The sequence below is a fragment of the Puma concolor genome, chromosome B2, assembly GCF_028749965.1.
Source record: "Puma concolor isolate L17-30 chromosome B2, mPumCon1.1.hap2, whole genome shotgun sequence".
Classification (NCBI taxonomy): domain Eukaryota; kingdom Metazoa; phylum Chordata; class Mammalia; order Carnivora; family Felidae; genus Puma; species Puma concolor.
In genome coordinates this window covers 111,111,735-111,128,453 of record NC_141671.1, presented here as the reverse complement: position 1 = coordinate 111,128,453, position 16,719 = coordinate 111,111,735, and the positions used below count along the sequence as shown (strand labels likewise).

Here is a 16,719-nt window from a genome sequence, read left to right as displayed (position 1 = left end):
TGTCATGGAGAGCATTTAAGTAAGTGAATTTTGTTAAGGTCTATGTAATTACCCTTTTTGACTGCTACTTTGACATAATATTGGTTGCTTCCCCAAATATGAACTCACTGTAGTTGAGAATGTTCAAAAAATGTCTGGCTCCCCATTTATCAGGGTTGTTGTAGAGCATGCCTCTATATTGAAAAAGAGACTAGATTAGAATGGGAATCTATGGAAATCAATGAAATATATCTTTAGATTTTTTGATCTTGAATAGGTAGTTGGTAGGTAGAGTCAGTTATTTTATATTTTTTCGTAGAAAATTTCCTGAGAGGGGCGCCTGGGGGACTCCATGGTTAAGCATCTGACTTCGGTCACGATCTCACAGTTCGTGGGTTCGAGCCCTGCATCAGGTTCTGTGTGGACAGCTCAGGGCCTGGGGCCTGCTTTGGATTCTGTGTCTCCCACTCTCTCTGCCCCTTCCCTGCTTGTGCTCTGTCTCTCAAAAATAAATAAACATTAAAAATTTTTCAAAAAAAATTTCTTGAGAAACAGGAAATTTACTTTGCAGTTAAAAATTTTATAACAATAAAGCAAAAGACTTTACAATTTTCCCATTTAATTCTTACAGTGATGCTGGGAGGTAGATGTGAAAAATGAGGATGGGGTTAAAGACTCCAGAGTCATATAACTAGTTTGAGCTGGGATTTGAAACTTCATCTATCCAATTAAGATTCATGTCCTTGAAACTGTAGTTCTTTTTAGTAAGCTGGACAGCATTTTAGACATAGATAATGATCTGGTAAAAGTCATGATGGAAGTAGACAGAAGAAATAAAGTTTATAAGAGAGGCAAAAGGACTAGGTAAAGGGGGGGGGAAGTTTTTCTAGCAATAGAGTAGAATGAGTATGTATATACACATATATGTTACATACATTTTAGACACTTATACGCATGTGTATATATACTGCTGAAAGTACATATATGCATTATGTATCACAAATGCATATTAGCACTTACGCTTATATATATACTATTTTAGATATTCTATGTTATCTTTTTTTCATTTCAAGACTGCTACATTCATATACTTATGTTTGTCATTGGTCATTATTCATAAATTTTAGTATTTTAATTGTAATACAAAAATTCAAAGTTAAAGATTTAATATATAGTGCTTTTAAAAAGTAGCATGTATCAGAGTTCTTCACAGTTGAACTATATACTTTTAGAAAGGAAGAAAACTCAGCAAAACCTGAGCCTCTTTAAGAAATGAAGTATTGGTCTGTTATGTTTTTTTTTTTTTTTTTTTTTATAAAGTGGTTATGTACCCTGTGTTGTTAGGGACCATGTAGCATTGTGGGAAGACTCACTTTGGAGTCATTTATGTATTAAACTAATGTATATTGAGGGCCTATGAGGCACTGATTCAGGTATTGGGGATGCTATAGTGAAAAAAGACCAAATTCTAAGCCATAATAGGGCAGACATGAAGAATTCTGGAGGAAGAGTGTTGCCCAGCAGGAGGAATGGCAATGGCAAAGGTTCTTAGGCTAAAGTGAGCATGGATGGCATCTTCCAGAAATGGAGAAAAAAGGCCAGTGAGACTGAACCTGACTGGCAGAGGGAAGAATTGTATGACCGTGTATTAAAGAATCAGGGGCCCAGATCATGTAAGTAAGTTCCCTATATTCTGAATAATGTGAGAGGTCTTTTTGTGAGGTTGAAGTAAGGGAAATTAATGGATTTGATTTATAACTTTGAAAAGCTCCATCTGACTTGCTGGAGAATGGATGGTGGTGTGGCGTAGGATGGGATGAGTCAAAGCAAGGAGACTGGTTAGGTTGAACTGAAGTGGTCTAGGCTAGAGTCGATGGTGCTTTGGTTTAAGGTTTTAGCAGGGAAGTGGTGTGGGGTAGTTGGAGTTAAGGTTTGTGAAACTTGGGGATGATCTTTTGGAACTTAATAATATTGGATATAGGAAGTGAGAAAGTGAAGAGCCAAGATTGATTCCTATTTTTAACATACATTTTTTTTTTTAATTGTATAGAAAGAGCCTGAACATGAGTTGGGGAGAGGGGCAGAGGGAGACAGAGGGAAAGAGAGAGAATCTTCAGCAGGCTCCACACTAAGTGTAGAGCCCTATGCGGGGCATGATCCCACGGCTCTGGGATCATGACCTGAGCCAAAATCAAGAGTCGGATGCTCAACCCACTGAACCACCCAGGTGCCCCGACTCCTAGTTTTGATCTAAGTACAAAATCTGGATGGAGGGTAACGTCATTTAGGAGGATGGAGAAGTTTCAGGAAGGAGCAGGTTTGGAATAAAATACTCTTGGACATGTTAAGTTTGAGATGCCTATTAGACATTCAAGTGGAAATGTTGAAAGGATAATTATATATAACTTTGGAGATGAAGTAACTGATAAAAATTTGAGTCATCATGATGTACTTAACTGGAAGAGAAAGAGTATAGATAGCAAAAATGTGGATGGGAATCTGAGTTCTGATAACTTTGTGACTTGGAAAAGTTATTCAACCTTGGTTTTCATATTTCTCCTGTTTCAGTCATTGTGAATTTATATCATATAGGGCTTGTTACATAAAAGATAATAAATGACAGCTATTATTTTAATGGCAGTTTTATTTTTAGATGATTATTTTAGGTATTAGTCATATTTAAACTGCCTTCATCAAGAAAAAGACCCTTTCCTTTTCCAACATAGCTTATGGTCTATTATAAACTTTTTTCTAGATGGAGACTTTTACCTCAGGAATTTTTCACCAAAAAGGAGGCCTGGAGAAAGGCTTAAGAAAAGTACAGGAAAGCAAAGGAACCAAAATATTCAAGTAGCATTGTAGCTATGCCTAGGGTACTAGCAGTGCCTTCTTGTTTTGTCTTACTGTTTAATTCATTTCACATTTCTGGGCACAAAATATCTTGGCTTTACATCTTTTGAATCTTATGTTCTACACATTGAAGTTGCTCAGCAAATAATAATTTTCAGATATGTGTAGTACGCTGTTCTCCTGAGACATTCAGTTCCCATTTAAATGCCTTGGGAAACAAATTCCAAGTTTTCTGCCAAGTCAGAATAGATCACCCCCTTTCCTTGCTCAGAATGCATTTTGTGCTTGGAGTTATATTAAAAAATAATTTATAGCAGTACTTCTAAAAGTCTACTAAATGAATGTTTTGTCAATTGTGTTACAGAGTTACAAATTTTGTCAAGGAAAACTACAATTGATTTTAGACCAGTTGGAGCCTGGGCAACCTAAAGAGGTAAGTTTAAAGGGTAGCTATCAAGTTTAGTCAGATATATAATATATATAATATATTCAGTCTCAGCTAGACTGTTTCTCTTGAAGATAGGCATTTATTATCTTGATGCTCCTAGACTGATAACCCTGCTAGACTTTCCAGTCTTGAAATAAGAGGTCACAGAGTAAGGGAGGCTCTCAGAGAATTTTCATGGTTTGTAGGAGGAAATTTTTACATCTAGTTTCAGTTTTGAAGGGATAAAGTTATAAGTGGTTGTCCCCCAAATTGTTCTTTCACTGTTGCTTTGTGTGTAATATTTTAGTGATTTCTTTGAGGAAAAACTATCTTCATTTAATGTTCCTTCTACTTCTAGAAAATGTGAGCAACTTTCACACGTGTTCATTGATTAGAAAAAGGATTTTAATGTTTAGTTTTTGAGAGAGAGAGGGAGACTGAAAGTGGGGGAGGGGCAGGGAGAGGGAGAGACAGAATTGGAAGCAAGCTCTAGGCTCTGAGCTGTCAGCACAGAGCCCTACATGGGGCTCAAACCCACGGACCATGAGATCATGACCTGAGCCGAAGTCAGACACTCAACCAACTGAGCCACCCAGGCGCCCCGGAAAAGGGATTTTAAAGAAGCAGTTCTATTGAATTGTGCCTGTTTATATTTTAAGACTATATAAATTACTATTTATCAAGTATTATTTTGTTAAGTCAGTATGAAATAGAAAATAGTCAACTTTTCATATTAAACTAAATGAATAGTTAGGATTTACTCCCACTGATGTTTTTTTTTTAATCACATAATAATTTTTAGAATTTCACCTTCTGGTTTATTTTCTAGATTCCTAGTAAATGTTTCAAAAGATATTAGAAATGAGTCTCGACTTTTCTATAACATCTTATTGTCTTCAGTTTAAGTGGATTACTTGGAAATTTATACTTGTTCAGAAAAATTTATTATGCTTCTGCTAGTAGTAAGTTCTTTAAAAAAATTTTTTTTAAATGTTTGTGTATTTTTGACAGAGAGAGAGAGACAGAACATGAGCAGGGGAGGGGCAGAGTGAGAGGGAGACATAGAATCCAAAGCAGGCTCCAGGCTCTGAGCTGTCAGCACGGAGCCTGACGCAGGGCTCGAACTCACAGACCATGAGATCATGACCTGAGCCGAAGTCGGATGCTCAACCGACTGAGTCACCCAGGTGCCCCTAGTAGTAAATTCTTAATGGGATTTTGTCCTAAAAATTAACTGAAAAGGAGAAATTAAAGTTTCTGAAATCATTCCTAAGTCCCCCAATCCCTATTACAAATACAGTTGTATTTAGGAGTTCTTTCATATGAATATATAGACACTTTTAAGTGCGTGTATATTCTGTCTTTTTCACGTAAAACTTGATACCCTGATTTAAAGGGTCTGGTTTCCTAAGCTTGGCCCCTACTGCTCCCTCCTGCCCCTCCCTCTTCCCCTTTTTTAAACCACTAGATTTCACTTATTTCAGCAGGGGAAAGAACCAGATTTTGAGGAATGGGTTGGAATCAGTGAGTTATTATTCACTAATTGGAGAGTGGTGGGGCAGAAGCCATGTTCCATTTCTGATTGGAGAAGGGCTATTTTCCACTGTTGTCCTTTGGGTCATACTGTTTTGAAGGAATTCTGATTCATTTTTGAGAAGAATGATTAAGAAGTAAGCTTTTTGTGACAATACAGAAATTCAGTTTTGCATCACATTGCTTTCTATCTCAGTGGTTTGAAGGTCGGAAAATGTGGTATAGCATCAAAAACTAGTCCAAATTGTTTTGTGAGAATTGTTCCTATATTCTGGAATGGGGATGCTTCACTAGGGGCATATTAGGCTATTTTTAAATTAAGGCCCCCAAATTATAGGACCACCTATGCGTGTCTACTTTAGTAAGGGAAGTCTGTGGAACAAGGCCATTGGAAAACCTTGCCCTGATGATTCAGATTCGGCCACCATTCTTCATTCACTTAGATATAGGACCTAGAATCTCACACAGTTATGTTTTAATTTTTGCTTTATATAAAATTAACAACCTATTTTTTTTCTGTTTAACACTTAGTTTAAAAAAATCAGTTCTCAAAATTGTTTTGTAAAAGAACCTTTGATTTTCAGTAGTTGGCTCTTTAAAACAATTATCTAGATAAGACTGCTTTTCGATGTTTAATATTTGGAGTATTGGTAGTGTTCCAGTGGCTGGGTATTAATAAAAGTCTTTTAAATTATAGGTGAGATATGAAGCCTTGCAAATGTTATGTTCAGCTCCTCCATCTGATGTACTGAATTGTGAAAATTGGACCACTCTCTGTGAAAAACTGACAATGTCTCTTTCAGATCCTGATCCTGTGTTTAGTGTAAGGAAATGCTTATAGAAACATATACATTTTTAAAGTTTATTTATATTGAGAGAGAAAGAGTGCGAGTGTGTGCAAGTGGGAGAGGTGCAGCGAGAGAGAGGGAGGGAGAGAATCCCAAGCAGCCTCTGCACTGGCAGTTCCATGTGGGCCTGAACTCACAAATCACAGAGATCATGACCTGAGCCAAAGTCAGGCGCTTAACTGACTAAGCCACCTATCTGGGTGCTCCCTGTAGAAATGATCTTTTAAAAATTTGTTTTCCCACCATTCTGTAAGCAAATGGAATTATTATTTTAATAGTAGCTCTAATACTTATAGAATTTCAATTCCAGCTTTTGAGTTGTGAAGATTTTCTTTAAAGCATTGACTTAACTCTTTTATGATTAGAATGATCACTGTCACATTTCACTGCCAAATAATAATACAGGTACCTTGTGCATTTTGTTTTATCTTATAAAGGGATATCCAATTTGTGTCTTGTTTTTGAGTTAAGAAAAATATTTTAAAAGATTATTTAAAGCATTTTTGAAAGAATTGATGACATATGAAAATTTGCATTTAAAATGATCAGAATTTATTCTAACTGAATCATAAGCATTTTTCTTATGGATTTAAGTGTTTATTTAGAGATTGCTTAATTGCTTAAAAAGAAAAGAAAACTAAAGCCAAGTTTAGAAGACAATTGAGATGAATCATAAAGCAAATATAGAAAATTCCAAAAATTATAAAATTATGAAGTCAGAGAAATGATTGAATGTAAAAAATGATTCTCCTATAACTTCTCAGAAATGCTATTACATGAGTAAGATCATATTAAAAAGTATAGTTCTATTGGTAATATCGATAATGTGACTTAAAAAATTCTGCTAGGGGCACCTGGCTGGCTAAGTCAGTACAGCATGCAACTCTTGATCTTGGGGTGGTAAGTTCGAGGCCCACACTGGGTGTAGAGATTACTTAAAAAAATAATAAAATCTTAAAAAATCTGGCTATATCCCATATCACATTTAAATGCAAAGTAGGTTTAGAGGGTCTTTTTCTTAATTGATGTATCAGTGAAGAAAAATTTTGCTTTAAAATTATGTGTTTTGTACAAAATTAAAGATATTAGCATGAGGGTTAAAATGTACTAGCTGTTCAACAGATACGTATTGATTACCAACAATGTGCAGCATTCTAATCTAGATGCTGGAAACACACTGACCAAGACATTAGTCTCCGCCTTCATAGAACTTACATTCTACTAGAGGAGTGGGACAGTAAGCAGTTATTAAAAAAAAAAAAAAAAAGCTCAATACATTTATCTGTTGAAAATCATACTCTTCCATCAATGAAGATATAATTATACTGGTAAACAGGAGTGGTTTGGAAACAGAAGTGGTTTGTTGATTTTTATAAGGGGGGAAAATGTGTTCCAATTACCTAATACCCAGATGTAATTCAGCTTTACTGACACTAGATGATGCAGACTTCTGTAAAAACTCAATGATCCAAGAACTTCGGAAGGGAAAAAGACTTTTCAGGGTCACTTTTAACATTTCAAGGCTTTCTAAAAGGAAATTGTTAATTTCTGTGTATTTTTTCTTAACAAAGAATAGTGGTCAGGCAAATATCCTTTAATTATTTAAAAAATTACATAATAATTTTTATAAACCATGAATATCCTAATGGGTCAATATAAGTGGTTTTGTTTAGCTATTACAGATTATTCACAAGAGTGTTGTCGATACTTAATATTGGAAGAAGTTGTTATAGAGGGGAGATGGTAATAGAACCAGTCATTTTGGAGTAGAAAGTAAGGCATGGCATTCTTTTCATTTTGAATTTATGCTTGATCCAAACTCTTGATTGGATTCTTTGATTCTATTTCTTCATTTCCTACTCTAAAGGACTCTTCCATGTAATTTAGTGAAGCCTATAGTGTTTTAAAAGTGTGACAGATACTTATCAGTTGCTGCAATTATAAAAATAAACTTTCCAAAGTATTTAATATCCTGTGTTCAGTAGGAATTCCTTTGGGTTATTAGAGACTTTAGTCATTTGGGTAACCTTTTTTTTAAAAAAGTAAATTATCCTAACATTTGATATAGGCAAGGTCATTCCCCTCCATCCCTCCCACCCCCAGACTAGAACACTTGAGGAAATTTTATGTTTTTATATAATGGGACATTGAATTTCACTATTAGGATTAATTTCATCACAGTATTAAAGTTGGCATAATTAAAATGATAGCTATTATTTTAAAGTACCTACTAGGGCCAAGTACTTTTCTAGCTACATCTATTATCATTTAATTCATTTACCTTGTGCTCGCTTCGGCAGCACATATACTAATTCATTTACCTTGTGATAATTTCTACTTTGAGTTCTAATAATGTATATTTTGAAAATGTGTTAAATAATACTTTTCTTGGAGGTAGGCAAAATATCGGAGTCCTAAATGTCTAATTACTGAAACTACCCATGTAAGCAATTAAAAAAAAAAAAAAAACCAGCAAATGTTGGATTTGGAAAGGAGAATGGTTGTTGTTGTGATTGTTGTTGTTGTTGTTTTTAACCACTTAGTACTCCTGCTGTTGTCTGAACATTGTACCTTACTCTATCAAACCTCACTCTTTCTCCATCCATGTATTTTACTTTATACTGACCAACATAAGATTGTGCTTTTACTTAAAGGTACATTCCTACTCAGATTTCTGAAAGGTTTCTATTTATTTTCTAAGTTTTTCGCTGTGTGAAAAGTGTTTTTTTCATCTCCATTTTATTATAAGAATCTCTGATACAAATCTTTTCATTTTCATAGGACCGGATTTTAAAATTCTATGCACAGACATTTACTCTTTCACCATTACATATGACCAAGGAAATTTATACAAGCTTAGGTATGTTTATTAGATTTTTTAAAAGGCATTTTCCTTTATTTGTGCTTAATAAAGTGGATAGGAAATAACTTTTCAGAAAACACTGCAAATGAATGATGTAATATGTTTTTAATTTTTCTTTTCAGCTAAATATTTGAAGTTATACTTTCTTTCTAGAGAAAATCATATTCCTACTCTGTCAACTGGTATAGATATAAGTAATCCTAATGTGATCTGCTTACTTAAAAAGGTATTCACTTGCTCTATGCTTTTATTTTTGTTTAAATAGTTCTGTATTTAAGAATTCTAATTTTTTGAGAATTGTTACATACTGCTTTTCAGGTTCGTCTTCTAAATGAATATCAGAAAGAGGCTCCATCTTTCTGGATTCGTCACCCAGAAAAGTAAGTCCCCTAATTTATGTCAATATGAAATATAGGAGTGTTACTGTCCCTTGTGCATTACAAGGAGAAAGAATAGAGACAGTCTTAATTGACTTATGTAATTGGGGAGGGATTAATAAAGTTTAGCTTTTCATATTTTGTGCTTAGCTATATGAATGGCTCTTTGCAAATACCATTTTATACCATTTATTTATTACAAAAAATCTGAATGAGGATGTTGTAGCCTTGTTTCCAATTCTTTTATTAGTCTGCTACTTTGGACAAGTTCCTTAAGTGTTCTTTAAAGTTTTTCCTTTCAGTTCTAAAAGTTTTAATAAGGTTGTAAGAGCCAACTGTTGAGTCTAAAAAGGAAAGTTAAGTTTGGAGAGCCAGTGTTGAAGTAGAAACAAAAGTTTTTTTAAAAAATAGGAAAAAAATTGGGTGTGAATCCCATTTGCTAAAACATAAAAAAAAGTTTTTTTCTAAAAATTTTCACTTTATTATTCCATAAATAGAAAATATATCACTCTGTGTGTGTGTGTGTGTGTGTGTGTGTGTGTGTGTAATAGCATTTGTTTTTTTTTCTAAAACTGTTTTATTCCCAAACTTTAAGGTATATGGAAGAGATTGTGGAGAATACTTTGTCCTTATTATCCGTTAAACATGATCAGGGCCATCTTGTCTCACAAAAGATTTTGGATCCAATCTACTTTTTTGCATTGGTTGATACCAAAGCTGTGTGGTTCAAAAAGTGGATGGTAAGGAAAAATGGAATATTTGTCTACTTTTTAGTGCATTGCTGTATTGTGTCAAAGAATAACTAACATTCCAGTTTTTACTATTTATAAGAGTTCTAATCACTTTTACATGTTAACTCACTTAACTCTTATAACAATTTGTGAGATATATGGTATTACTACCCCATTTTACAGATGTGGCAACTGAAATATGGAGAAGTAATTTAAGATTGTTTACCTAGTAAGTGACAGAGCCAAAATAGGATTTTAAATGATAATTCATTTGACTCTCTTAACCTGAATGACCTATCTAAAATCTGTTCTTTTTTTAGTCTAAAAACTTCAGATTTTTTAAGCAGATGTGGTAGAACATGAGTTCACTGTTCATTTTTCTCTGACTTAGGATGTTTTCAGACATACCTCCTTTCATTTGCTTCCTCCTGAACCTGCAATTTGGAGAATGTTTAATGCCTGAATGCTGGTGATTTCCAGTGGAGCTCATCACTATTCTGGAACTGAAATTAATTTTAAAGATCCTTATACTGTTACCTCCCTCATCTGCTGTGGGATGAGTTGTCTGTCTGGCAGTAGCTGCAGCAGTGTTGGCTTATTATTCTCACATCTTTGTCCCTCTAAGTTTGTCTGCCAGGCATTGTGTATTTGTTGCTGTGGCGAAGGGAAAGGGATGGGGCCGTGACTTGCCATGACGAGGAGCAACGTGTTTATTTACTGCTCCATACAGTTGGCACATTACTTAGTTGATGGCTTATTTTTATTTTTGTTTTGCCTTTTGTTACGTAAACTGTATAATGCAATTAACCCAAACAGTTCTGTACAGAGCTTAGCCCTTACCTGGCTTATAAAGTATGTGTTTGATAAGTGTTTGCTCAATTTAATTAACTTGAACCCTTTATGCCTTACATCTGACACTTTATTCTTAATTTTTAGTTATCAAATTATGCCTTTATTATAGAAAGTATACAAAATATGTAAAAGCACATTTGAATTTCTACAACACAGGGATAACTATTAAGATTTTGGTTTATGTAGTTACATTATATACACTTTTAAATTTATTGGTTTAGATCTTTAACAAATCTTATTCTGTTAATACATTTTTTCACTTAACATATTTTATTGTCAGTACTTGATTCTCAAGAGTATGCAGCAGATCACAGAAACACTAACCAACAGAAAATTATATATATATATAAAAATTAGCTCCTGTGTTCTAGTATTAATGAAAATTCATTACATTATCCTACACTCATCTAAGTCAGAGGTTGGCAGACTTTCTAAAGGGACAGACAATAAATTTTTGGTTTTGTGGACTGTACTGTCCCTGCACCTATTCAATTCTGTCGTAACCCCAAAGCATCCTTAGACAATATATAAATGAATGGATGTAACTATTCCAATAAAACTTTATATACCAAATCAGGTGGCAGCTGAACTTGGCCTGGGAATGTAGTGTAGTGACTCTGGTCTAAGGGATGCACTATGAGGATTTCTTTTCAGAACATAGTCAAAAGTAGGAGTGCTGATTCATAGGGGCACATGTATCCCAATGTTTATAGCAGTGCTTTCAACAATAGCCAAATTATGAAAAGAGCCCAAATGTCCATCAACTAATGAGTGGATAGAGAAGATTTGGTTTATATATATGATGGAATACTACTTGCCAATGAGAAAAAATGAAATCCTGTCATTTGCAACAACGTGGATGGAACTGGATAGTATTAAGCTAAGTGAAATAATTCAGTCAGAGAAAGATATGTTTTTTTTTTTTTTATTTTTTTTTTATTTTTTTTATTTTTTTTTTTTTTAAATTTTTTTTTTTCAAACGTTTATTTATTTTTGGGACAGAGAGAGACAGAGCATGAACGGGGGAGGGGCAGAGAGAGAGGGAGACACAGAATCGGAAACAGGCTCCAGGCTCTGAGCCATCAGCCCAGAGCCTGACGCGGGGCTCGAACTCACGGACCGCGAGATCGTGACCTGGCTGAAGTCGGACGCTTAACCGACTGCGCCACCCAGGCGCCCCGAGAAAGATATGTTTTCACTCATATGTGGAACTTGAGAAACTTAACAGAAGACAGTGGGGGAAGGGAAGGGGAAAAAATAATTTCAAACAGAGAGGGAGGCGAATCATAAGAGACTCTTGAATGTGGAGAACACACTGAGGGTTGATTGCGGGGGTGGGGGAGGGAGGAAATGGGTGATGGGCATTGATGAGGACACTTGTTGGGATGAGCACTGGGTGTTGTACGTAAGGGATGAATCACAGGAATCTAACCCCAAAACCGAGAGCACACTGTATACACTGTATGTTAGCTAACTTGACAATAAATTTTAAAAAATATAATTTATATTTAATATAATTTAATAACATTTATATTCTCCCCTTTGTGGAAAGCATAAAAAGTATGTTTTAATCCCACTATATTTAGTTCTAAGGAGATAATTATTTTTTTGGCACTTTGAATTATTTAAAATACATGATTGGCAGAAAGTGATTAAGATACTATTGCTTCAGAGCATTTCAAGCTTGGCAAATTTCTGCATATGTAGATAGTACAGTATCCTTCATTGTGACGGTTGTGATCTTCCTCACCCCGGCTTTTGTGTCTTTCCTTTCCTTCTGATATGTGTGTTGATAATGGTTTTAAAGTAACAACATGGAAACTGGTTGCAGTTGAGGGATAGAATATTTTTCTACTTGTCTGTCAATAAATGATCTACGGTTCTTTTCATACCATTTGCATTCTGGTAATTGCTATGCTCATAATCCATTGTACATAGAAAAACCTATTTTGTACTGATTACAATAATTTCAAACTGTTATTGGTAATTCATGTTATTGGAAATGATTCGGGAAAAATAGACTTTGAGTGGTATAGCTTGAATATTAAATATCATTTTCTCCTAATTTTAGCATGCATATTATAGCAGAACTGCAGTACTAAGACTTCTTGAAAAGAAATATAAATCTTTGGTAAGTCTGTTTCTGTCCTTATGTTGAGAAATAATATCACAAAAAGATACATGATGTAATAAGTTGAATGTGCAAAGTTGATTGATAATTTATCTTGGATGATGAAATAATTCCCCCCCCCCTTTTTATAAATGTTTGTTTATTACGAGAGAGAGCATGCATGTGTGTGTGAGCTGGGGAGGGCCAGAGACAGAGGGAGAGAGAATCCCAAGCAGGCTCCATGCTGTCCGTGCATAGCGTGACACGGGGCTCGAACCCATGAACCATGAGATCATGACCTGAGCTGAAATCAAGAGTTGGATGCTTAGCCAAATGAGCCACCCTGGCACCCTGAAACAATTCCTCTTTTATGTGATTTTTTTTAAACTACCATTTTGTGACATATAAAAGGATAAAAGTATAGAATTGAGTAATAGGATAACGTTTAGGAAATACATAATTACGTCGTAAATTGGGATGCTAACAAACAAGTTGAAACAAGCCCTGTTTTTAAGTATTGTGACTTAATTCAGGTCAGGTATTTGTAGAGGAGTTAGTTCTATAAAATATACCCATGCTCTGGACTGAAAGTTGTATTAAAAACTCAGAATGATATGTGCTTTTGCATTTACAAAAATTAATTCAAGTTACATCAAATAAAAACTAAAACTATAAAATATATTAGCAAAATGTTCCACATTTATTGCTATCAGTGGAATAATGTGTAAAGACTTTGAAAATAAATCAAGTCTAATAACAAACATGAAATGTGAAATTTATTAAAATACTTTAAAAGTTCTAATAGGACTTTGAAATGATAAATATGATTTATGTAGTTAGAATCTTGAGTTTAAAAGTCAGGAGAAGGGAAATGGTCCTAGAGTTGTGAATTTCTGGGTGAATGCAGTAGAGCATAAAATGAAAAAAGAAAACTTGTTTTGTGTTTGAGAATCAAGAGAATTGAGTTTCAGAAGGGAGAGAGAGGGATGTTGAATAGAATGAGTTTATTTGTAGAGGTAATAAGTGTTTAAAAATGTTTAATGACTTGAAATAAAATCCTTCCACGTCTCCTTTCCCTCCCATTCCCATTTTAAATGAAAATTTGTTGCCATATGAACACAAACTGATCTTGTTAAAATAGAGAAAGGGGGAAAACCCAATGATTCCCCTCTCCCTATAACTCATTGTTGCTGTCATAGGGGCTTGGGTGGAAATATTGCAAATGTTTCTTATAGATTAACTTTTCAAATAAGGAACAGATTTTTAAGAGTTAATTATACCATAATCAATTTTTAGTCTGAAAATAGTTACTTTATTATAAACAACTTACGTATTTTATCAACTGAATCAAGTATTTTTTTGTACATAATTGGTCAAACTTGCATGAGATTCTGACTTAAACCTCATATTCTCTTAAAAACTTTCCTGAACCTACAAAATATGTAAAGACTGTGTGTGTGTGTGTGTGTGTGTGTGTGTGTGTGTGTGTGTGTGTGTAAGTTTTCAAGCAAACATGGCCCAACTTTTGAAAGGAAACCTTGGGGAAAATGGATACAAGATCTATCTCCACTTTTCAGAATTGAGGATCAGATTTTGGACGTCTACAGTGGAAACTTTAAGACGACTCCATGCATTTTCCTTTTGCTTTGTAAGAGTTCCTTGCGTGAGGACTTGAGTCACAGCAGCCTGCTTAGCACGATGTCCTGCTAAAGCATTTCCTTTAGCTTCTCCTCTGTGCACTCTGATAACATTTTCTACAACAGTGGAATATCTGCATTGTCCAGTAGAGTGGCCACTAGATATATGTGGCTACTGAAAACTTGGAATGAATTTCAGGAACCCGAGAAGCTGGGTATTTTTAACTTTAATTGTAATTTAGAACTAATACATGGTTAGAGGCCACTTGATGTAATTCTATTCTATTCTATATTTATGACGTTTATGAAATTTTTAGTAGGTAGTATTAGACAACACAATTTATGTATGTGCTGTTGATTTTTAAGAGCTGAGAAAATTGAGAACTTTATTTCCATAGCATTGTAAAGTCACGAACTGGTTGAAAAACATTTGGTCTATCAGCACAAATATTTAATCTTTTATTTTTAATATCTTCATTCTTTGTCCAGTCTACCCTGAAGTGCATAGCTTTTGAAATGGCTTTATGTAGTGTATTTCCTTTTTTTCTTGCTCTCTCAAAGTCATTTAAAAAATATTGACAGGTTATTTAAATTCTCCCTGGGTTTTTCATGTACCCTGTTTTTTAACCTCCATCCATCTTACGGTTTAGCAATTAAGGCTGGTATGTGTTTGATAGTACAGGATAATAAGTATCAAATAAAATCCTGAATTTTACAGCAAATTTTTGTTTTCCTGGAGTTTAGGAAAATCATTCTTTATACCCTCAATTTGACTCTTAAACTAGACTCTTAAACAAGACTATTGTTTAAATTTTCTACTATAAATTTGTATAAATTTTGTATAAATTTTTCCTACTATAAATTTGCTTTCTGCTTCAGTTTAAAGGGGATATTATATAATGTGTTTGTTTTCTCTCCTGAACATGTTTTTTTTTTTTTGTTTTGTTACCCTTTTCTAAATAATAAAAGGTGCAATATTTAAGAAGCAAGGGGAAAGGGAAAGGAACAGAAGTGGGTGGTGAAGATAAAGCTGGGTAGGGATGGGCGCTGGGAGGATGGATTTCTGAAGGTTTGAATGGAAGCGAACTAAACAGCCTTTTTGAAAGACAATCTTGGAGATTATATTTTGAGTTATCAGCTGAGGAAACTGACTAGGTTTTGCTCTTTTGTCTCCTATTTTAGAGCTGCTCTGAAGTATTTATTTTGTCATGTCAGAAATTACTCATACTGGTATTGTTGTAAGTCATTTTTGGTTGTTCCTGTTTACCAGGGTCTGTGTAAGAGCTAGGATTGTAAGAATAAATTCATCCAGGAAGTAGGAGTTCTATCAGAAGAAGGTTGAAGCTTAAATTTAGACAAACATGAAACGCACTTTTGCCCAAAAGTTTATGAATGATGTCTCGGGTTCTGATAAAGCAGAAGCTAGTGAGAACTATATACGACCAGTTACATGAATTGACAAGTTGGAGTATCCTTTTGAAATTTTTGTAGGATTCCCAAGGCAATTTGACTAGTTGCTTTTGCATGAATTTGTTGCTGGTAGCCAGGAATCTCAGGGCTGGCTTGGATTTGATTCACTGGATTAGAGACTTCTTAGACTATCCCTCCTTCTGTTCTCTATGGAACAGTCTTTTGTATATTCAGTAGATGCAAGATAAACCAAAATAAAACAGGAGTTAAGACTGTGTAAATAACAAAAGTAAAGCAAACACAGAAGAATAAGCTGGTTAATAGCATAAATATTTACCAAATGGTGCCCCTGCAAAACAAAAGCTACTTTCTATGAAGACTTATGTCATAAATCTTAAGATAACAAATAATTTAGCAATGAATACTCAATGAAGCAAGTCTGAGCTCAGATTGTTGAGGCCAACTCACATAGTCATAGATCCGAAGGACTATCAGAGTTTGGGACTCAGGGGGGCCCAGTGAACATTCTTTATCTGGGGATCCCGTAGAATGCCACCAAGTGTGAGCCTTCAAAGTAATCTGCATGGAAGCACTAGAATTGTCAAGGATTAAGACTGCTGTTGAATATCTGAAATAACACATAAAGGCAAATTTATTACTTAAGTTAGGCAAAGCAGATTTTTAATCTTCCAAGGTTTTGGGGAAAGCTTAGAACTCAGAAATTGGTAGACTTTCAGAGGTGAGAGTAGTTCATACCAGCAGTGGAAGGATGGCAGCTCAGGTGAGATTGTTGCTGACCAAACATATTTCCTGGTGTGTGTCCCTTGTTGTTAGCTCATTTTGCAGCAGCAAGGGGCTAACACTGATGGGTTGGATTTCAGAAATATATTTTTCAGATGTGTTGACATGTATTGATTTACAAGGTTTTAAACTTGTTATTCCAGATACCTGTTATCATGGGTTATATAGATTTGTCATCAATTTGCTAAATAAATTTAAATTCGGTTATGATGTTTATTATTTGTGGAACAATCAGCTTTTTACTAGGATTATGTGGAAATTTTTTGTTCTTAATGAGTAGGTGTTATCCTGGAAAAGAGAA

General features: G+C 34.6%; 1 protein-coding gene across 4 annotated transcripts in view; it reads left to right on the top strand.

Annotated features, from left to right (window-relative positions):
• Nucleotides 1-16,719, top strand: part of TBC1D32 (TBC1 domain family member 32) — a 203,767-nt gene that overhangs the window by 29,082 nt on the left and 157,966 nt on the right. For 3 of the 4 annotated variants that reach the window (XM_086707708.1, XM_086707705.1, XM_086707706.1), the window contains 7 exons: nucleotides 3,194-3,262; nucleotides 5,487-5,612; nucleotides 8,419-8,497; nucleotides 8,623-8,726; nucleotides 8,819-8,880; nucleotides 9,473-9,617; nucleotides 12,532-12,591. In XM_086707708.1, the coding sequence (XP_086563834.1) occupies nucleotides 3,194-3,262; nucleotides 5,487-5,612; nucleotides 8,419-8,497; nucleotides 8,623-8,726; nucleotides 8,819-8,880; nucleotides 9,473-9,617; nucleotides 12,532-12,591 (645 nt within the window). The remainder of the gene's footprint in view (nucleotides 1-3,193; nucleotides 3,263-5,486; nucleotides 5,613-8,418; nucleotides 8,498-8,622; nucleotides 8,727-8,818; nucleotides 8,881-9,472; nucleotides 9,618-12,531; nucleotides 12,592-16,719) is intronic. The other variant, XM_086707707.1, reaches the window with a different exon arrangement.